This window comes from Gobio gobio, assembly GCF_949357685.1.
Source record: "Gobio gobio genome assembly, chromosome: 18".
Lineage (NCBI taxonomy): Eukaryota > Metazoa > Chordata > Actinopteri > Cypriniformes > Gobionidae > Gobio > Gobio gobio.
Genome location: NC_137111.1, coordinates 50,641,246 through 50,663,745, shown reverse-complemented (window position 1 = coordinate 50,663,745; position 22,500 = coordinate 50,641,246). Strand labels below are relative to the sequence as shown.

The following is a 22,500-nucleotide window of genomic DNA, read 5'->3' as shown; positions in this document are numbered from 1 at the left end:
AGGAGCGTCAGAATCATCTGTGGAGGTTTTTCAGATGTAAATTTGATTCCCAGCATCCTCTCTGAGTGCTGGTCTGAGACGGTCTGAGGGGGTCTGAGACGGTCTGAGACGGTCTGAGATGGTCTGAGGGGGACTGAGGCGGTCTGAGGGGGTCTGAGGGGGTCTGAGGGGGTCTGAGGGGGACTGAGGGGGTCTGAGATGGTCTGAGGGGGTCTGAGATGGTCTGAGGGGGACTGAGGCGGTCTGAGGGGGACTGAGGCGGTCTGAGGGGGTCTGAGGGGGACTGAGGCGGTCTGAGGGGGACTGAGGCGGTCTGAGGGGGACTGAGGGGGTCTGAGGGGGTCTGAGGGGGACTGAGGGGGTCTGAGGGGGACTGAGGGGGTCTGAGGGGGTCTGAGGGGGACTGAGGGGGTCTGAGGGGGTCTGAGGGGGACTGAGGGGGTCTGAGGGGGTCTGAGGGGGACTGAGGGGGACTGAGGGGGTCTGAGGGGGTCTGAGGGGGACTGAGGGGGTCTGAGGGGGTCTGAGGGGGACTGAGGGGGTCTGAGGGGGTCTGAGGGGGACTGAGGGGGTCTGAGGGGGTCTGAGGGGGTCTGAGGGGGACTGAGGGGGACTGAGGCGGTCTGAGGGGGTCTGAGGGGGACTGAGGGGGTCTGAGGGGGTCTGAGGGGGACTGAGGGGGTCTGAGGGGGACTGAGGGGGACTGAGGGGGACTGAGGGGGTCTGAGGGGGACTGAGGGGGTCTGAGGGGGACTGAGGCGGTCTGAGGGGGTCTGAGGGGGTCTGAGGCGGTCTGAGGGGGTCTGAGGGGGACTGAGGGGGACTGAGGCGGTCTGAGGGGGACTGAGGGGGTCTGAGGGGGACTGAGGGGGTCTGAGGGGGACTGAGGGGGACTGAGGCGGTCTGAGGGGGTCTGAGGGGGTCTGAGGGGGACTGAGGCGGTCTGAGGGGGTCTGAGGGGGTCTGAGGCGGGCTGAGATGGTCTGAGGGGGTCTGAGGGGGACTGAGGGGGTCTGAGGGGGACTGAGGGGGTCTGAGGGGGACTGAGGCGGTCTGAGGGGGTCTGAGGGGGTCTGAGGGGGACTGAGGCGGTCTGAGGGGGTCTGAGGGGGACTGAGGCGGTCTGAGGGGGTCTGAGGGGGACTGAGGGGGACTGAGGGGGACTGAGGCGGTCTGAGGGGGTCTGAGGGGGACTGAGGCGGTCTGAGGGGGACTGAGGGGGTCTGAGGGGGACTGAGGGGGACTGAGGCGGTCTGAGGCGGTCTGAGGGGGTCTGAGGCGGTCTGAGGGGGTCTGAGGGGGTCTGAGGGGGACTGAGGGGGTCTGAGGCGGTCTGAGGGGGTCTGAGGGGGTCTGAGGGGGTCTGAGGGGGTCTGAGGCGGTCTGAGGGGGTCTGAGGGGGTCTGAGGGGGACTGAGGCGGTCTGAGGGGGTCTGAGGCGGTCTGAGGGGGTCTGAGGGGGACTGAGGGGGTCTGAGGGGGACTGAGGCGGTCTGAGGGGGACTGAGGGGGTCTGAGGGGGACTGAGGGGGACTGAGGCGGTCTGAGGCGGTCTGAGGGGGTCTGAGGGGGACTGAGGCGGTCTGAGGGGGTCTGAGATGGTCTGAGGGGGTCTGAGGGGGACTGAGGGGGTCTGAGGCGGTCTGAGGGGGTCTGAGATGGTCTGAGGGGGTCTGAGGCGGTCTGAGGGGGACTGAGGCGGTCTGAGGGGGTCTGAGATGGTCTGAGGGGGTCTGAGGCGGTCTGAGGGGGTCTGAGGGGGTCTGAGGGGGACTGAGGCGGTCTGAGGGGGTCTGAGGGGGTCTGAGGGGGTCTGAGGGGGACTGAGGGGGTCTGAGGGGGACTGAGGGGGTCTGAGGGGGACTGAGGGGGACTGAGGCGGTCTGAGGCGGTCTGAGGGGGTCTGAGGGGGACTGAGGCGGTCTGAGGGGGTCTGAGATGGTCTGAGGGGGTCTGAGGGGGACTGAGGGGGTCTGAGGCGGTCTGAGGGGGTCTGAGATGGTCTGAGGGGGTCTGAGGCGGTCTGAGGGGGTCTGAGGGGGACTGAGGCGGTCTGAGGGGGTCTGAGATGGTCTGAGGGGGACTGAGGCGGTCTGAGGCGGTCTGAGGGGGTCTGAGGGGGACTGAGGCGGTCTGAGGGGGACTGAGGGGGTCTGAGGGGGACTGAGGCGGTCTGAGGCGGTCTGAGGGGGTCTGAGGGGGACTGAGGCGGTCTGAGGGGGTCTGAGGGGGACTGAGGCGGTCTGAGGCGGTCTGAGGGGGTCTGAGGGGGTCTGAGGGGGTCTGAGGGGGTCTGAGGGGGTCTGAGGGGGACTGAGGCGGTCTGAGGGGGTCTGAGGGGGTCTGAGGGGGTCTGAGGGGGACTGAGGCGGTCTGAGGGGGTCTGAGGGGGTCTGAGGGGGACTGAGGCGGTCTGAGGGGGTCTGAGGGGGACTGAGGCGGTCTGAGGGGGTCTGAGGGGGACTGAGGCGGTCTGAGGGGGTCTGAGGGGGACTGAGGCGGTCTGAGATGGTCTGAGGGGATCTGAGGCGGTCTGAGGGGGTCTGAGATGGTCTGAGGGGGTCTGAGATGGTCTGAGGGGGACTGAGGCGGTCTGAGGCGGTCTGAGGGGGTCTGAGGCGGTCTGAGGGGGTCTGAGGGGGTCTGAGATGGTCTGAGGGGGTCTGAGATGGTCTGAGGGGATCTGAGGCGGTCTGAGGGGGACTGAGGCGGTCTGAGGCGGTCTGAGGGGGTCTGAGATGGTCTGAGGGGGTCTGAGATGGTCTGAGGGGGTCTGAGATGGTCTGAGGGGGACTGAGGCGGTCTGAGGCGGTCTGAGGGGGTCTGAGATGGTCTGAGGGGATCTGAGGCGGTCTGAGGGGATCTGAGGCGGTCTGAGGGGGTCTGAGATGGTCTGAGGGGGACTGAGGCGGTCTGAGGGGGTCTGAGGCGGTCTGAGGGGGTCTGAGGCGGTCTGAGGGGGTCTGAGATGGTCTGAGGGGGTCTGAGGGGGACTGAGGCGGTCTGAGGGGGTCTGAGGCGGTCTGAGGGGGTCTGAGGCGGTCTGAGGGGGTCTGAGGGGGTCTGAGGGGGTCTGAGATGGTCTGAGGCGGTCTGAGGGGGTCTGAGGGGGTCTGAGGCGGTCTGAGGGGGTCTGAGGGGGACTGAGATGGTCTGAGGCGGTCTGAGGGGGTCTGAGGGGGTCTGAGGGGGTCTGAGGGGGTCTGAGATGGTCTGAGGCGGTCTGAGGGGGTCTGAGGGGGTCTGAGGGGGACTGAGGCGGTCTGAGGGGGACTGAGGCGGTCTGAGGGGGTCTGAGGGGGTCTGAGATGGTCTGAGGGGGACTGAGGCGGTCTGGGGGGGCACTTGGGGTGGCCAATTACATTTTGTGGGTGGCCCGTAATTTCAGTTAAAGTATTTAATCGGGTAACTGAACTTTTTATGGTTAACTGTAACTATAATTGAGTCTATAATCACCCAGAATATAATCCGTGAGAGTTTGTGCAGATGCACGCTTTAATAGTTTTAATCCTTTAAATGTTTTAGAGTGCTAATGTTCCTTCACATGAGGTTCGGTAAAGATCTTTAGTGCTATATTTAGTGGATGATCTCAGAGTTTCCAGGAACTGAAGCTCGACACACTGGCATTAGAGTCTCCTGAACTCATCTCAGTGTGTTTTTAATGAGTTTGTGTGTGTGTGTGTGTGTGTGGACTTCCTCTGCGCACAGGAAATGAGCAGATCTCCTCTTCATCTCTTCCAGAGCGCTACTTTAATCTCTTTTCCATATTCCTGCAGCGTTGTCCATGTTTTGCTTGGATCATCTACATTTAAAGTGCTTTTCCTTTCGCAGTTAATTAATCAGACAGGAAGTGAAGGTGTGTGTGTGTGAGTGTGAGTGTGTGTGTGTGTGTGTGTGTGTGTGTGTGTGTGTGTGTGTGTGTGTGTGTGTGTGTGTGTGTGTGTGTGAGTGTGAGTGTGTGTGTGTGTGTGTGTGTGTGTGTGTGTACGCTCTTATCGGCGTGTTTGATCCCTGTCAGCTTTACTGTAGATCGGCTTCTGGAAACCGACCTGAGGATTGTTTTTGTTTCTACAAGCTCACGCTGAGTGAATGATGATGATTGAGTGAAGCTTCATCATTAGAGAACTCTCTTTGTTCAGCAGAGGAAACGCTTAAAGCATTAGTTCACTTTTAAATCAACTTTTGCTGATAGTTTCCTCACCCTCATGTCATCCAAGATGTCCATGTCTTTCTTTCTGCAGTTGAAAAGAAATGAAGGTTTTGATGAAAACAGTCCAGGGTTTTTCTCCATATAATGGACTTCAATGGGCTCCAAACGGGTCAAGGTCCAAATGACAGTTTCAGTGCAGCTTTAAACGACACCAGATGATGAATAAGGGTCTGATCTAGACAAACCATCAGCTTCTGCGAGAAACCCAGCAGTATTTATGCTATTATTTTACCTCTTATCAGACGAGCGTGATCATCTCTGAGCTCAGACATAACTTCCGCTGAGTGAGGTCAAAATACGAGCGTGGTTATAGATGTATGGGCGTCAGAAGCAAAAAAAAATGTGGGTGGGTCCTCAGAATTTTTTTACTGGAGTAGATGCCAATAAGTAGCCTACAAATATACCGCTTTGCTTACTATACGTATAGTTCGGAAAGACAAAATTACGGAAATCGGCATATCATTGAGAGCGGCAGTAGTGTAGGGGTAAGATGCACCGCATCTAGTTTTGACACAAATCGACCTGCGGTCGAACTCAATCTTCTCCGTTTTCCCATCACACATCAGATCGGAAAGGCATTTATTTTCAATAAAAATGAAGAAAATATTAGAAAAGTGGAAATAAAGCGTCTAACGTGTTTAATAATAAGTGTTTATCGATTAGGGGTCGGTGAACAGACGTGTGCTGAGTGTTAGAGACGATAAAAGTGAGTGGGTCCAATATCATTGATCGTAAAAAGTGGGTGGGGCTTGTCCCACATACAATGGTTCCGACGCCCATGCATAGATGTATACGTAGATGCCTCATTAGCGCCTGCACGGATCAGTAGAATGAGGCATCTATGATCGATATATCTATGACCACGCTCGTATTTTGACCTCACTCAGCGGAAGTTATGTCTGAGCTCAGAGATGATCACGCTCGTCTGATAAGAGGTAAAATAATAGCATAAATACTGCTGGGTTTCTCGCAGAAGCTGATGGTTTGTCTAGATCAGACCCTTATTCATCATCTGGTGTCGTTTAAAGCTGCACTGAAACTGTCATTTGGACCTTGACCCGTTTGGAGCCCATTGAAGTCCATTATATGGAGAAAAACCCTGGACTGTTTTCATCCAAAACCTTCATTTCTTTTCTACTACGGAAAGAAAGACATGGACATCTTGGATGACATGAGGGTGAGGAAACTATCAGCAAAAGTTGATTTAAAAGTGAACTAATGCTTTAAGTGTGCTGAGGCCTTTCTCCAGGTATCTTACGCTTCTGAGCGCTCATAAACACATGAGTGACAGTACGCCGAGGGAACAATAGCGTCTTTATGCGTCTCCTCTGGCGCTCAGCCACAGCATCTCTTAGAGCGCCGGCCCCGGGCCCCAGATCTGTCATGGGTAATGAGCCGGTAATGTGAGAGTCTGGGTGGTCGGCCCCGGAACGCCGTCTCACACACATTTACTGTAATGCTCTTAATGGTGGAAAAGCTTTTAGTGGCGTCTCGGCGCATCTTTCCCCCTCGCTGCTGTGATCACAGTTGGTCACGGATCCAACACGGATCTGACACGGGACAGAACACGCTTGATCTGTGCTGACGGACGGCTGGAGCTGAGTGGATGAAGCGGCTCTAACACGTCTCTAATGGCAGAACTCAGCGTTTGTTTAGGGTTTCCTGAAGATGAGCGTGTTTAAACCTGCTGACAGGATCCAGGCGCATCCTATAATCATCTGAAATATGAGGGTCTCTGAAGGTCTGAGAGGGTCTCTGAGGGTCTCTGAAGGTCTGAGAGGGTCTCTGAGGGTCTCTGAGGGTCTGTGAGGGTCTCTGAGGGTCTCTGAGGGTCTCTGAAGGTCTGAGAGGGTCTCTGAAGGTCTGAGAGGGTCTCTGAAGGTCTGAGAGGGTCTCTGAGGGTCTGAGAGGGTCTCTGAGGGTCTGAGAGGGTCTCTGAAGGTCTGTGAGAGTCTGTGAGGGTCTCTGAGGGTCTGAGAGGGTCTCTGGGGGTCTGAGAGGGTCTCTGAGGGTCTGTTAGGGTCTCTGAAGGTCTGAGAGGGTCTCTGAGGGTCTGTGAGGGTCTCTGAAGGTCTGTGAGGGTCTCTGAGGGTCTGAGAGGGTCTCTGGGGGTCTGAGAGGGTCTCTGAGGGTCTGTTAGGGTCTCTGAAGGTCTGAGAGGGTCTCTGAGGGTCTGTGAGGGTCTCTGAAGGTCTGTGAGGGTCTCTGAAGGTCTGAGAGGGTCTCTGAGGGTCTGAGAGGGTCTCTGAGGGTCTGAGAGGGTCTCTGAGGGTCTGAGAGGGTCTCTGAAGGTCTGTGAGAGTCTGTGAGGGTCTCTGAGGGTCTGAGAGGGTCTCTGAGGGTCTCTGAAGGTCTGAGAGGGTCTCTGAGGGTCTGAGAGGGTCTCTGAAGGTCTGTGAGAGTCTGTGAGGGTCTGAGAGGGTCTCTGAGGGTCTCTGAAGGTCTGAGAGGGTCTCTGAGGGTCTGAGAGGGTCTCTGAAGGTCTGTGAGAGTCTGTGAGGGTCTGAGAGGGTCTCTGAGGGTCTCTGAAGGTCTGAGAGGGTCTCTGAGGGTCTGAGAGGGTCTCTGAGGGTCTGAGAGGGTCTCTGAAGGTCTGTGAGAGTCTGTGAGGGTCTCTGAGGGTCTGAGAGGGTCTCTGGGGGTCTGAGAGGGTCTCTGAGGGTCTGTGAGGGTCTCTGAAGGTCTGTGAGGGTCTCTGAAGGTCTGAGAGGGTCTCTGAGGGTCTGAGATGGTCTCTGATGGTCTGTGAGGGTCTCTGAAGGTCTGTGAGAGTCTGTGAGGGTCTGTGAGGGTCTCTGAGAGTCTGAGATGGTCTCTGAGGGTCTGTGAGGGTCTCTGAAGGTCTGTGAGAGTCTGTGAGGGTCTGTGAGAGTCTGTGAGGGTCTCTGAAAGTCTGTGAGAGTCTGTTAGGGTCTCTGAAGGTCTGTGAGGGTCTCTGAAGGTCTGTGAGGGTCTCTGAGGGTCTCTGAAGGTCTGTGAGGGTCTCTGAGGGTCTCTGAATGTCTGTGAGAGTCTGAGAGGGTCTGAAGGTCTGAGAGGGTCTGTTAGGGTCTCTGAAGGTCTGTAAGGGTCTGAGAGGGTCTCTGAGGGTCTCTGAAGGTCTGTTAGGGTCTCTGAAGGTCTGTGAGAGTCTGAGAGGGTCTCTGAAGGTCTGTGAGAGTCTGAGAGGGTCTCTGAAGGTCTGTGAGAGTCTGAGAGGGTCTCTGAAGGTCTGCAAGGGTCTGAGAGGGTCTGAAGGTCTGAGAGGGTCTGTTAGGGTCTCTGAAGGTCTGTAAGGGTCTGAGAGGGTCTGAAGGTCTGTGAGAGTCTGAGAGGGTCTCTGAAGGTCTGTTAGGGTCTCTGAAGGTCTGTGAGAGTCAGAGGGTCTCTGAAGGTCTGTTAGGGTCTGTGAAGGTCTGTGAGGGTCTCTGAAGGTCTGTGAGAGTCAGAGGGTCTCTGAAGGTCTGTGAGGGTCTCTGAAGGTCTGTGAGAGTCAGAGGGTCTCTGAAGGTCTGTTAGGGTCTGTGAAGGTCTGTGAGGGTCTGTGAAGGTCTGTGAGGGTCTCTGAAGGTCTGTGAGGGTCTCTGAAGGTCTGTTAGGGTCTGTGAAGGTCTGTTAGGGTCTGTGAAGGTCTGTGAGGGTCTCTGAAGGTCTGTGAGAGTCAGAGGGTCTCTGAAGGTCTGTGAGGGTCTCTGAAGGTCTGTGAGAGTCAGAGGGTCTCTGAAGGTCTGTTAGGGTCTGTGAAGGTCTGTGAGGGTCTCTGAAGGTCTGTGAGAGTCAGAGGGTCTCTGAAGGTCTGTTAGGGTCTGTGAAGGTCTGTGAGGGTCTCTGAAGGTCTGTGAGAGTCAGAGGGTCTCTGAAGGTCTGTGAGGGTCTGAGAGGGTCTCTGAAGGTCTGTTAGGGTCTCTGAAGGTCTGTAAGGGTCTCTGGGGGTCTGTGAAGGTCTGTGAACTGGGGGTTTCTTTTATAAATCTGATAAACTAAAGACTCTTGTGAGATATGAAGGATCAACACTACCCTATCAAGTCAAGTCAAGTTATTTATATAGTGCTTTTAACAATGCAGATTGTTTCAAAGCAGCTTTACAGTGTTAAACAGGAAAATAATGCAGCATAATTTTATTCAGCCGTTCTGGAGAAAACGGTGATGTCATCAGTTCATTTCAATGATCATACAGTGACAGTGTGGGCTTTAGAGCAGTAATTAGAGCAGTAATTTAGTTTATATGGTTATTTAGTTTAATAATTAGATTTATTTGGATATTTAGTTGAAAAATTTAGAAAAATTTAGTGATTAATTTAGTGACTATCGATACTTAAGAGTGAGACTGTGTGTGTGATGACCCTTTAAAGTTTCCAAAATTGCACAAAAGCTCCATATATTTATCCTGAAACCATCACATATGAGTGTGTAAGTTGTATTGTGTGTGGATGTGTGTATGTGAGGATGTGTGTGTGTATATGTGTGTGTGTGTGTGTGTGTGTGTGTGTGTGTGTGTGTGTGTGTGTGTGTGTGTGTGTGTGTGTGTGTGTGTGTGTGTGTGTGTGTGTGTGTGTGTGTGTGTGTGTGTGTGTGTGTGTATGTGTGTGTGTGTGTATATGTGTGTGTGTGTGTGTGTGAAGATGTGTGTGTGTGTGTGTGTGTGATATGTTCTGAATCCGCCTGAAGCTTCTGCTTCCACATGCGTGAATAATGAATGGAAGCTCTTAGTGGCCCACTTCAAGAGCATCATGGGATTACAAAGAAAAAATACAACAAATAAAACGTCTTTGACATTCGATACAGACTCTTGATGTGTGTTGATATCGTTGTCATGTCAGACGCTCTGTTTTGCACATGATCTGACATGCTTCTCAGTGAATACACACACACACACACACACACACACACACACACACACACACACACACACACACACACACACACACACACACACACACACATACACACACACACACACACACACACTCAACTAACACAACCATAAAGGCATTAACACTGCGGACAATCGTCTTCCTCCTCAGTGTGTGTGTCTGGTCTTCCAGCACAAATATCTACTCGTTATTAAAGGTGTGTGTACACAAACATCCTATAATGATCAAAATCCACTCTCTCCTCTTTTTTTAATCCCCAGAAATCATAAGCAGCGTCTCACTTCATCTTTTGTGTGATGAACAATAAACTTCATAAAAATAAAAGTAAAGTTTTGGCCAATAGATGACAACATAAGATATAACTGTAATGAAACGAAACTATCCCTGTTCAATCTCCAGCGGCGTTCAGCCTCATAGTGCGGGAGATTGCCCTGTTTTGTTGTTGCATGTGTTCTTGAAGCTCCGCCCTATTCTTGATAGAGGGCAGGGACCAGAAGCTCATTTGCATTTAAAGGCACATGCACGAAAACAGCCTGTTCTTGACTGTAGTCAGAAATGGGTATTTACAACATGGATTTATAAATGATCTGTGAGGTATTTTGAGCTGAAACTTCACACACTCCGACACCTGAGACTTACATTACATCTTGTAAAAATGGGCATTATAGGTCCCTTTTAAAAAGATATTAAGTTGCTTAAAAGAAGAACCGCCAGAGGTTGCTGTATACCTTAAACGGCCAGCATGCAGATTATAACTGCATTGATACGGCTAAAAAACGTAATATGTCACTGTATTATGCCACTGTCTTCACACAGTAATGTCTAGAGTCATGAAATGATTATGTTTAGTCATCAACTGTGTGTTTGTCCTGTTGTTTTATGCTATTTTAAACAGCTAAACTAATCACTTTTTGGTGACTATAGGCTAAACCTGCAATGACGACGAGAATTAGATGGAAATAAATACATATTTGGGTGGTGTAATATTATAATAAAATGTCATTAATCCCATATTAAGATAACCCATGTTATTTAAATGACTAAAGTACACTAAATAGACAATAAAGAGCTGTAATAATTGACAGCACTGCATAAGATGACAATAATAACATAAGATGTATGACAACTTATGATAAGGATAACACACGCACAGTTGACCTAATTAATTATTCATTTGTATAGTTATATCATTTATAATTTGAATAAGAGAACAACACCAATAAACTTGGGATAATCATGAAAATTGTTTTATTCATTCCATCATATCGGATTTTTCTTTTTCTTTCAGGAAATGGGCAGACTTGAATAAATAGCAGCACAGTATCAAACTCAATACAAAATTGCAAAACAAAAATGTATGATTAATCCAAAGTCTGAACATTTATAAATAGGCTAAAACATCTTTATTTGGCCGTGCGTTGTGTGACTGTTTACAGCGCGAAAATAGAGGAATTATATCAGGGTAAATATGACCCGTTTTTAAATCTGGTTTTATCTAAACAATTTTTAACAACAGGGAATAGTAAAGAACACAGTTTTAGTAAAAGTCAGTGACTGGGAGACTTGGATATTTTATTGGAAATCTGTTTTGTACATTTGAAAAACAGCCGTGGGTAAATTTGACCCTGTGGCGGTTCTAGTGTTAAAAGAAGAACAAATATCTGCCAATGGGGTCAGACAAATACTCTTAAGTTCTCTTTGAATTATGTTTATTTCTCTGACTGCATTGGTGATGATGATGATGATGATGATGATGAATGTTGTGTTTGTGTTATTAAAGGGTTAGTTCACCCAAAACTGTAGATTGTGTCATTAATGACTGAGCCTCATGTGGTTGGACACCCGTCAGACCTCCGTTCATCTTCAGACACAAATGAAGATATTTTAGTGTAAATCTGATGCTCTGAAAGGCCTCCATTGGCTCAACTTTACACTCTCAAGACCCTTAAAAGACACTAAAGACTAAAGTTACAAAGTCCATCTCACTACAGCGGCTCTACAATAACTTTATGAAGACGAGAATAGTTTCTGTGCGCAAAAAAACCCTAAATAACGACTTACATAGTGATGACGATTTCAAAACACGGCCTCATGAAGCTTCGAAGCGTTATGAATCAGTGAGTCGATTCAGCGGTTCAGAGCGATATGAATCAGTGAGTCGATTCAGTGGTTCGGAGCGTTATGAATCAGTGAGTCGATTCAGCAGTTTGGAGCGTTATGAATCAGTGAGTCGATTCAGCAGTTTGGATCGCCAAATTTCAGCAGTTTGGCGGTTTGACACGCGATCCGAATCATGATTCGACTCACTGATTCATAATGCTCTGAACCGCTGAATCGACTCACTGATTCATATCGCTCTGAACCGCTGAATCGACTCACTGATTCATAACGCTCTGAACCGCTGAATCGACTCACTGATTCATATCGCTCTGAACCGCTGAATCGACTCACTGATTCATATCGCTCTGAACCGCTGAATCGACTCACTGATTCATAACGCTCTGAACCGCTGAATCGACTCACTGATTCATAACGCTCTGAACCGCTGAATCGACTCACTGATTCATATCGCTCTGAACCGCTGAATCGACTCACTGATTCATAACGCTCTGAACCGCTGAATCGACTCACTGATTCATAACGCTCTGAACCGCTGAATCGACTCACTGATTCATATCGCTCTGAACCGCTGAATCGACTCACTGATTCATATCGCTCTGAACCGCTGAATCGACTCACTGATTCATATCGCTCTGAACCGCTGAATCGACTCACTGATTCATATCGCTCTGAACCGCTGAATCAACTCACTGATTCATAACGCTTCGAAGCTTCATGAGGCCGTGTTTTGAAATCGTCATCACTATATAAGTCGTTATTTAGTGTTTTTTTGCGCACAGAAACTATTCTCGTCTTCATAAAGTTATTGTAGAGCCGCTGTAGTGAGATGGACTTTGTAACTTTAGTCTTTAGTGTCTTTTAAGGGTCTTGAGAGTGTAAAGTTGAGCCAATGGAGGCCTTTCAGAGCATCAGATTTACACTAAAATATCTTCATTTGTGTCTGAAGATGAACGGAGGTCTGACGGGTGTCCAACCACATGAGGCTCAGTCATTAATCACACAATTTACAGTTTTGGCTGAACTAACCCTTTAAAGCAAACATGTCGTTATGATGCTGTTGAGTTTGGAGATGTCCATTAATCTGAGATGGTTCTCTCAGTCTTCCTCATCCAGGCGTCATCGCTTCAGTTCTCCAAAGAGCCCAAATCTCAGGACGCGCTCCACGGCCGCAGTGCCATCCTGCGCTGTGAGGCCCGTGACCCGGCGGGCGTGAGCTTCTCCTGGACTCAGGACGGCCGGCGGGTTCTGGACTCGGATCGCCGCTTTCAGGAGGGCAGCAACCTGAAGTTCAGCGCAGTGGACCGGCACATGGACACGGGGAACTTCCAGTGTGTGGCGTCCAGCAGCGCCGCAGGACACACACTGACCTCCGCCAGCGCCTCCTTCAACATCAAATGTGAGGACGAATCCAGTGAAGGAATGAGTGTGTGACGGAGGTCCGGTTTCATCTGATCTGGGCTTCTCTCTCTCTCTAGCGTGTCGGATTGCGTCTCGCCCTCAGATGTAGAATTATTCCTGTCCAGAGGATCCTGCTCGTTTCACTGCAAAAAATGCTTTTCTTACTTAGTATTTTTGTCTTGTTTTCAGTCCAAATATCTAAAAAATCTTACATTAAGAAGCATTGACTAGACAAGCAAAAGTTTTTGTCTTGTTTTGGGGTAAAATAACTCAAAATGAAGTGAGTTTTGCTTAAAATAAGCAGAATAATCTGCCAATGGGGTTAGCAAAATAATTTTAATTCAAACAGAAAACAAGATTATTTTGCTTACCCCATTGGCAGATTATTCTGCTTATTTTAAGCAAAAACTCACTTCATTTTGAGTAATCTCTGTAAATAGTTGCTTTAGTTTTTCAGTAACTGTTTATCCATTATAATTAGCAGTTTATTGCAGATTTATTTGAATGAAAAACTACTCTTTACAATAGCACAATTTAATATGCACATTTCACAACTTATCAGCATGTTGAAACTTTGCATGCATGTTAATGACCCCAAGTGAGAAAAGGTCACACAATTTCCAGAAAAACAATGTAGGTTAGATAGTATTTCAGATAGATTGAAAAAAGAAATTATAGCTCATTTTTACCATTTGTGGCATACAAAAAATATTTCTGTATTGAAAAAAAATGGGGAAAAGCTATTTTTTTAGCTTCATAGGTTAGTAAAAAACTAAAATAACAAAATATAGCCAGAAATGTTATTTTTGGGTCTCTACAATGCCTTAGAACATTAAATATGCGGGTCAAATTGACCCGTGAACATCACGAACGTAACAGTAAATGTGTGTGTGTGTGTGTCAAAACACATCAGCGTGTTAAAACTTTGCATGCATGTTCATGACCCTAAATGAGAAAAAGTCATACAATTTTAAGAAAAAAAACAGTTGAACTGATATTTCTGGCAACTTAAAAATCAAATTGAGCCGCAACATAACACGAGGGTGTTTTCTAGCTCTTCAAACACATTCAGCTTGATTTCTGATTTTATAGTGTGTGTATTCAGGCATTTAACAAACAGCCTTGGGGATTTGGCTGGGAATTTTTAACACGGGTGATGGAAGAAAAACAATGATATTCTGGATTAAATTCCCAGGCTATCCCGTGTTAGTGTTGGGATGACCGTACATCCGCTGCTGTAGGAATAGGGCTTCCAGAGAGCGATCACATGATCATTCTGATGGCTGTGTGTGTCCTCAGGGCTGGAGAGGGGGCCGGTCACCATGAATGAACCCGCCTCAGAGGCGGAGCTAGAGGAGGCTGAGCGAATCGTGTTGCAGTGTCACATTGATGGACATCCACGGTGAGTCCAATCCTGATCCGCACACTGAACATCACATGACTGGAGACAGACGTGATGCTGATCAATCGGAGGTTTGAAGTTGAAACATAGACTGTAAAAAAAATACGGGTCACTCCCGGATAACCGAAAATGGGCAAAGAGGCGGGACGTGGGCGGAGCTGAGGTGCCTGACTGCTGAAACCACGCCCACCTAGCTCGACCATAGAGACAGAGCGTATTTAGGCCACGCCCACCGGGGGGGAAACAATCCAACGCTCTCCATTGACTTTGCATTGCGTGAAGCTGCATCCTTGTCATTTCGGACTTATAACAAAAAACAGAACAATGTCTAAAAGCTGATATGTGACAAAGTGTACAGCAAACAAGCTAAACAACACAGAAATAAGTTTTTATAAGCTGTCGACCCAAAAAAACGAGCGTTTAAGAAGATAAAAGTGGATGCTAACTGAAGCTTCAGCTGAAGAATGGGTCAATTTTGGGATCCTGACACTCAGTGTGTCTCAATATGTGTCCAGTAAACATTTTGTCACTGTTAAGTCAAATATCCAAATGTCCGTTTTATATATTATATTTACTGTCGCTGATTATGTTCGTCGTAGTTCTCAGTGTAATATGACCCGCGCGCTCTGTCTCAATGGCCTGAATCCACTTTTTTGTCCTTAAACGCTTGTTTTTTGGGTCAATAGCTTATAAAAACGTCTGGGTTTTTGCTTCTGGGTTTTGTTTAGCTTGTTTGCTGTACAGTTTGTCACATATCAGCTTTTAGACATAGTTCAGTTTTTTGTTATAAGTCCAAAATGACAAAAAGGCCGCTTCACCCAATGCAAAGTCAATGGAGACGGTTTGATTGTTTCCCCCCCGGTGGGCGTGGCCTTCAGATTATGACGCGTGTCGCTCAGTCTCTATAGTGGCAATCCACCTGTCACTCAAGTGGCCACGCCCTTAATTATGCAGAACAGGCTTTATATCATTTAAACAGATGAGTTATAAAAACACCCCCTCCTCACAGTCGTCATGAAGGGCAACATTAGCCGTACAGATCAAAAGCACAGTTTGTCCCAGAAAATGCAGGATTTGATTTGTTAAGCATGAGGAGAATTATCCGTCTGGTTCGACTCGCTCTAATGTTAATCTAGATAAATATGCGTTATTATTCGGCACATATCCGAGTGTGTGTGTGAGTGTGGAAGCTGAAGTATAGCGCGATTGCATGACATGAAGGCGCCGGCGCGGTCACTCGCGTTTCTTTTCCTGACAGAGAAAACAACTTAAAATACTCCATCATTTATGCTCATACAGAACAAACAGGACGCGCGCTTTCTTTCGTCCTATAGTCTGCAGCATCTCATAAATGAACCGAAACTAAGCGGATCAGGCTTCTTGCCTCACATAGGCTATATTATGAGAAACATAACTTTTAAACAAACAAATTCAAATCGAAAACAAATATTCTCTGGTTATGTAATCCGTATGAAACGTGCATTTCTCTCTAAAGGCTTGATCTCTCCAGCCGAAACTGACTCAGAAAATACTAGCTTAATAATAAACAAATAAAATGTCTCCTTGTTTTTTTCCCCCGACACATTTATAATCATTACTTTTGCTGGTGCTTTTCGCAAGCTTTAAGAATGTGCGCCGCTTCCATACACACAATATATATTTAAGCAGATTAATTAAATGTGCGATTAAATGAATGACTGGTCCACTAGAAGAATCTTTAGTCGGGGACAGTCCTAATCAACACATTATTTTATTAGTAGGCTAATTAGTATATCCCTCTCTTCTACATTAAATTAGTTTGCGTTAACGGCTAGTTGATAAACTAATAAAATAAAGATTACATAACCATATATTTCTATATGCGGAGAATGGATTTTTCCTGTCTCCACCACACAAAGCCCCGTTTTTAAGGTGACAACTGGTTATCAATATGAAGCTTGTACTGTATTTTGAAGATATTGTATCGAAGATAAAGACTGACATTTTGTTAATTAAACAAAAAGTACTTTAAAGGGATAGTTCACCCAAAAATGAACATTAGATTTCCTCTCCCTCAGCTCATCTGAGGTGTGTGTGACATTCTTCTCTCAGACGAATATAATCTGAGTTATATTACAAAAGTCCAGGCTAATCCAAGCTTTAGAATTGGATTCATAGTTGCTCTGTTTTTGAAGTGCATCTGTGCATCATATAACTGCTCCAGCGGCTCTGGGGTGTTAATAAAGGCCTTCTGAAGCGAATCAACGCGTTTGTGTGAGAAAAATATCCATATTTAAAACTTTATCAAGTAAACTTTCGGCCTCTGCCTTCCCTGTTCAGCTTCTGGAAGTGTGTAAAGTTCTCCTGCGGATGGAAAGACTAACGCTCAGCTCCGCTCGTCATGACGTCACACACACATCTGGAGTTTCAACATTCAACACTTTTACACAGAAGGCGGAGGCCGAAAGTTTACTTGATAAAGTTTTAAATATGGATATTTTTCTTACACAAACGCGTTGATTCGCTTCAGAAGGCCTTTATTAACACCCCAGAGCTGCTGGAGCAGTTATATGACGCACAGATGCACTTTAAAAACAGAGCAACTATGAATCCAATTCTAAAGCTTGGATTAGCCTGGGCTTTTGTAATATAACTCAGATTATATTCGTCTGAGAGAAGAATGTCACACACACCTCGGATGAGCTGAGGGAGAGGAAATCTAATGTTCATTTTTGGGTGAACCATCACTTTAATCTTTTTTTTGGTTTTGTTAGGTGTATTTTGACTACTTTTTGTATGTTGTAAAATTAGATAACGAAGATATATTAACATAAAAAAAACATTTAATAGGGCCTCATTGATTAATATTGCCCCACTCACTGTTGGTTTTCCTCTGCATGAGAGACACAGGTTTTGCCGGCCTCTAGTGGCCAGTCCATGAACTGCAGTTTAAGTCACTTCCGTGTTGCCGCTGGGCTTGAACTGATGCTGAAGTGAAGCTGTTTCTGACCCGCGCAGGCCCAGCAGTAAATGGTTCAAAGACGGAGAACAGCTGGGCGGAAAGGACCGGAACCTCACGCTGAACGACCTCAGCCCAGGGGATTCTGGGATTTACTACTGCTGTGCTCGAAACGCAGCCGGACAAGTGTGCAGTAACCACAACATCACACTCAACATCATCGGTAAGATCATCAGCTGAAAAACATTTACACTGCAAAAAAGGCTTTTCTTACTTAGTATTTTTGTCTTGTTTTCAGTCCAAATATCTAAAAAATCTTACATTAAGGGCGTTTTCACACCTGAGAGTCCGCACCAAGGGCCGAACCGAAGTTCACGTTTTGATAAATTTATACATTCGGTTAGTTTTGGTTTGGTTTCTCATTGCCATCATGTGAGCGCACTAAAGAACTGCACATGACACACGCGTGTCCACTCGTCTTCATCATGTGAGCGCACTAAAGAACTGCACATGACACACGCGTGTCCACTCGTCTTCATCATGTGAGCGCACTAAAGAACTGCACATGACACACGCGTGTCCACTCGTCTTCATCATGTGAGCGCACTAAAGAACTGCACATGACACACGCGTGTCCACTCGTCTTCATCATGTGAGCGGCATCTGGACACTGATTGGTTTGTAAACAGACGTGCGTCTTTGACAAGAGTGAATGAACGGACTCATATCGCCGCCACTATTGATCACTGCGCATTGGCATTGCTGGACTATTTTCTTTTCATCTCGTTTAAAAGTGGACATTTCAAGCTTTATATTCACATATTTCTCATGTGTGTGAGACGAGTATCTGCTGAGTTTCAGTTTATTTGAGACTCCAGTTCATGTGTAAAGCATGTGATCGCTCCCGCCATTATTGTCTGCTATAGACTATTAGCTTCTTATTTATTAAATTCAGGCAATTATCTGATGAAACACTGATTAAAATTAAGATACAATTTATACAAAACAAAATTCACATTAAAAAGGCTTTCTAAGCAAAATCATACAAAATTTATTTCAAAATCATTTCTGACCTTCTGTCTTCTGACATATTGCGCATCTTTTCACTTTTCATAATCAGAGTAGCCGAGATTACATTTAAAAATGACATTATAATATTTAAAAATAAACAGAAACTTCCTGTAAATGGTCTGAAATGTACGAACCGTACAGAAAATGCTTTCACACTAGAAACGAACCGAAGCTTTGCTCAGTTTGACCCGCACTGAGACTGACTCTTTTCGTCTGACCAGATTTCGTCTGTTTGGTCCAGATCGTGGTCAGGGGAGGTTTCACACTGGTCATTTTGATCCGGACCAAACTGAAAAGTCTGAAAATCCGGACCAAGCAAGGAAGGTGTGAAAACACCCTTTGAAGCATTGACTAGACAAGCAAAAGTTTTTGTCTTGTTTTGGGGGAAAATAACTCAAAATTAAGGGAGTTTTTGCTTAAAATATACAAAATAATCTTGTTTTCTGTTTGAATTAAGATTATTTTGCTTATTCTAAACTCCCTTAATTTTGAGTTATTTTCCCCCAAAATAAGACAAAAACTTTAGCTTGTCTAGTCAATGCTTCATTAAAGCATTAGTTCACTTTTAAATAAGCTTTTGCTGATAGTTTCCTCACCCTCATGTCATCCAAGATGTCCATGTCTTTCTCTCTGCAGTCGAAAAGAAATGAAGGTTTTGGATGAAAACAGTCCAGGGTTTTTCTCCATATAATGGACTTCAATGGGCTCCAAACGGGTCAAGGTCCAAATGACAGTTTTTAAACGACCCCAGATGATGAATAAGGGTCTGATCTAGACAAACCATCAGCTTCTGAGAGAAACCCAGCAGTATTTATGCTATTATTTTACCTCTTATCAGACGAGCGTGATCATCTCTGAGCTCAGACATAACTTCCGCTGAGTGAGGTCAAAATACGAGCCTGGTCATAGATGTATACGTAGATGCCTCATTAGCGACTGCACGGATCAGTAGAATGAGGCATCTACGATCGATATATCTATGACCACGCTCGTATTTTGACCTCACTCAGCGGAAGTTATGTCTGAGCTCAGAGATGATCACGCTCGTCTGATAAGAGGTAAAATAATAGCATAAATACTGCTGGGTTTCTCTGAGAAGCTGATGGTTTGTCTAGATCAGACCCTTATTCATCATCTGGGGTCGTTTAAAGCTGCACTGAAACTGTCATTTGGACCTTGACCCGTTTGGAGCCCATTGAAGTCCATTATATGGAGAAAAACCCTGGACTGTTTTCATCCAAAACCTTCATTTCTTTTCAACTGCAGAAAGAAAGACATGGACATCTTGGATGACATGAGGGTGAGGAAACTATCAGCAAAAGTTGATTTAAAAGTGAACTAATCCTTTAATGTAAGATTTTTTTTATATTTGGACTGAAAACAAGACAAAAATACTAAGTAAGAAAAGCATTTTTTGCAGTGTAGATCAGGGGTTTACCATCTTTCAGATGCGCGGACCCCCAAATATGATCATCCCAACATTTAAAACACTGCATAACGACCACAGAATGGGTAACTACAGAAAAAGATTGTTAGTGACGTTCTTTAAAGTTACACACATTTATCAAAATGCTGGGATCAAAATGCAAGTGTGTGAAGACATGGGGGTGTATCGCGTGTGGTGAAGCTGTTCTCGTGCGCTTTGTTATGTTTGTCACCTCACGTGCACAGAAAAACAGAAATGTATAAAGTGTAACCCAACACCTTCCCATCAGCCACCTGGGCTGCTCACGCACACACACCTGCAGACAGAATAAAGCTCCGCTGAAGAATAAAGAGATCAGCTCGAGCGTGAACATTACAAATGAAAGGAGAGAGCGAGAGGAAGAGGGATAAAGCAGCTTTAGCAGAAGAATAGAGGGCGGCTGTGAGAGTAAACGCTTACATGAGTTTGTCTGTCGTCTGAGGATCTCTCAGTGTGTGGCCGCTGTGTCTTTGGATTTTAGTCTGCCTTCATTTGTTGCATTGCAAATCTAAAAAATATTCCTAGAAGAACTCGATGTTGCAACAGAAACTATTGACTCTCTCTTCTCCAGCACTTTAGACCCTGCGCTTAAAGAAGATTAAAGAAAATAGTCCAACACCGTGGTACAACGAGCACACACACACACACACACACACACACACACTCGGGCCCTTAAAACAGAAGCCAGAAAAATTGAGCGCAGCTGGAAGAAAACAAAACTAGAGGTTTTTCGTAATTCGTGGAAAGAGCGCATGATCGCATACAGAAAGGCCGTAAAAACTGCTAGATCTGCTTATTTCTCAACTCTCTTAGTAGAACACAAACACAACCCGAGGTATTTATTCACACACATACACTCACACACACACACACACACACACACACACACACACACACACACACACACATTCACTGCTATAGGAGAAGACACACACACACACACACACACATTCACTGCTATAGGAGAAGACACACACACACACACACACACATTCACTGCTATAGGAGAAGAAGAATTGGCTAAACTCATTAAATCATCTAAATCATCAACATGTATGCTCGACCCTATACCGACTAGGCTATTAAAAGAGATGCTACCAGAGGTCATAGATCCTCTTCTTAATATCATTAATTCATCTTTGTCATTAGGATATGTACTGAAAACTTTTAAGTTCGCTATTATTAAACCACTTATTAAAAAACACAACTTGATCCTACAGATTTAGTCAATTATAGACCAATCTCAAATCTACCCTTTCTGTCAGAAACACTAGAAAAGGCAGTGTCTTCACAACTATGCTCCTTTTTAGAAAGAAATGGTATCTGTGAGGTCAGGATTTAGAGCGTATCATAGCACTGAGACTGCTCTCATCAGCGTTACACATGATTTACTCTTATCATCCGATCGTGGCTGTATCTCCCTATTAGTGTTACTCCATCTTAGCGCTGCATTTGATACTATCGACCACAACATTCTTCTGAATAGACTCGAAAATAATGTAGGTATTAGTGGAATTGCTTTATCATGGTTTAAATCACACCTATGTGACTGTTATCAGTTTGTATCAGTAAATGAAGAGATGTCCCAGCGAGCACAAGTTCAGTATGGAGTACCACAAGGCTCAGTGCTAGGACCGCTACTCTTCACCCTGTACATGCTACCACTGGGAGATATCATGAGGAAGCATGGCGTTATTAGGGGCCAAGCAGTGGAGATGGTGGTCCAGTGGGTTAAACCACTTAACTGATATGCAGAAGGTTGCTGGTTCGAGCCCAGCGGTCGCCACCAGTGTGTCCTTGAGCTAGGCACTTTACTCCAGGGGGATTGTCCCTGTAATAAGTGACACAAAATAACACACAAAATTGGGGTCATGATTCGAGCATGCTAATTGGTCGTAAAAAAAATACTCCCACTTGTTCTCTTCGTAGGAAATGAATGGGAAATCTGCAAAAACACAAATTCACGGAAAAAAAATCTATATTTCTAACAAAAAAAAATTCTAAAACTTTATAATAAATAGTCTTTGAGATTTTTTAAATATATATTCAAATCCACCAAAAAAAAAAATCATTAAATGTGTTCAAAAGAGAACTAGTGAATGCTCAAGCCTCTCCATAGAGACCTCTAGTGAACACACACATGGTTGCAGGATTTCTTAAATAATTCCAAAAGAGGCGCTAATCTGCCTAGTCTCTATTTTAACCTGAAATACTGCAATAATTAAAATGGCAAAAATAGACCAGAATTATTGCATAAATATTAAAAAATACCATCAAATCATCTCAAAATACAAAATTAAAAAGAAAAAATATTATTGAAGAAAAATAAATTGCATTGGTTTTACTGGAGTGGAGGAAGTTTAATGTTTAGGTGTCCGGGAAGACGACCAATGCGCCCCCTACAGGAAGAGCAGCAGAGGGATAAACATCGCATACATTTTAAAATCTTGCTTATTACTCAAAGCACTAAATGGTTTAGCTCCAGTACTTGATGACATCATCCCTGGAGTTTGAGAGTTTAATGCGGCTCAGCTTTATATAATGTGATCATGTTTGTAAATGTAAAAAGGCTGGAGCTCAAGGCTCAGATGGAGAGATTGGATGAGAGGAATGGGGTCTGATCCAGGTGTTGTAAAGGTCACAGGTCACGTGACACCTGACAGATGCTGTTAGTAGCTGCTAATAACGGAGACGGTGTGTGTGTGTGTGTGTGTGTGTGTGTGTGTGTGCAGATAAGAGCCTGCCCCGTGTGCTGGTGGCTCCAGTGGATCAGGTGGTCCTGCGTGACGAGGAGGCCGTGTTTCACTGCCAGTTCAGAGCCAAGCCTCCGCCGCTGCTCCAGTGGTTCCACGACGCAGAACCCGTCCTCAACCAGTCCCGGTGAGCCGCTCCGTCTCTTCCGGATCACCAGCTCCAGGCCCTCAGTTAGACCCGCTGGTCCACGGGGGTCAGAACTTGTTTAAAGGGCCGGTCCCTTTTCCATTTTATATATAAGACATGTTTTGTTTCTTGACAAAAGCTAGAGCTGACAGTAGCTTGAGA

General features: G+C 46.2%; 1 protein-coding gene across 1 annotated transcript in view; it reads left to right on the top strand.

Annotated features, from left to right (window-relative positions):
- Positions 1–22,500, top strand: part of ptk7b (protein tyrosine kinase 7b) — a 124,829-nt gene that overhangs the window by 39,973 nt on the left and 62,356 nt on the right. Inside the window, exons 2-5 of the mRNA XM_079842761.1 lie at positions 12,284–12,580; positions 13,882–13,984; positions 16,982–17,145; positions 22,191–22,338. Coding sequence (XP_079698887.1) covers positions 12,284–12,580; positions 13,882–13,984; positions 16,982–17,145; positions 22,191–22,338 — 712 coding nt within the window. The remainder of the gene's footprint in view (positions 1–12,283; positions 12,581–13,881; positions 13,985–16,981; positions 17,146–22,190; positions 22,339–22,500) is intronic.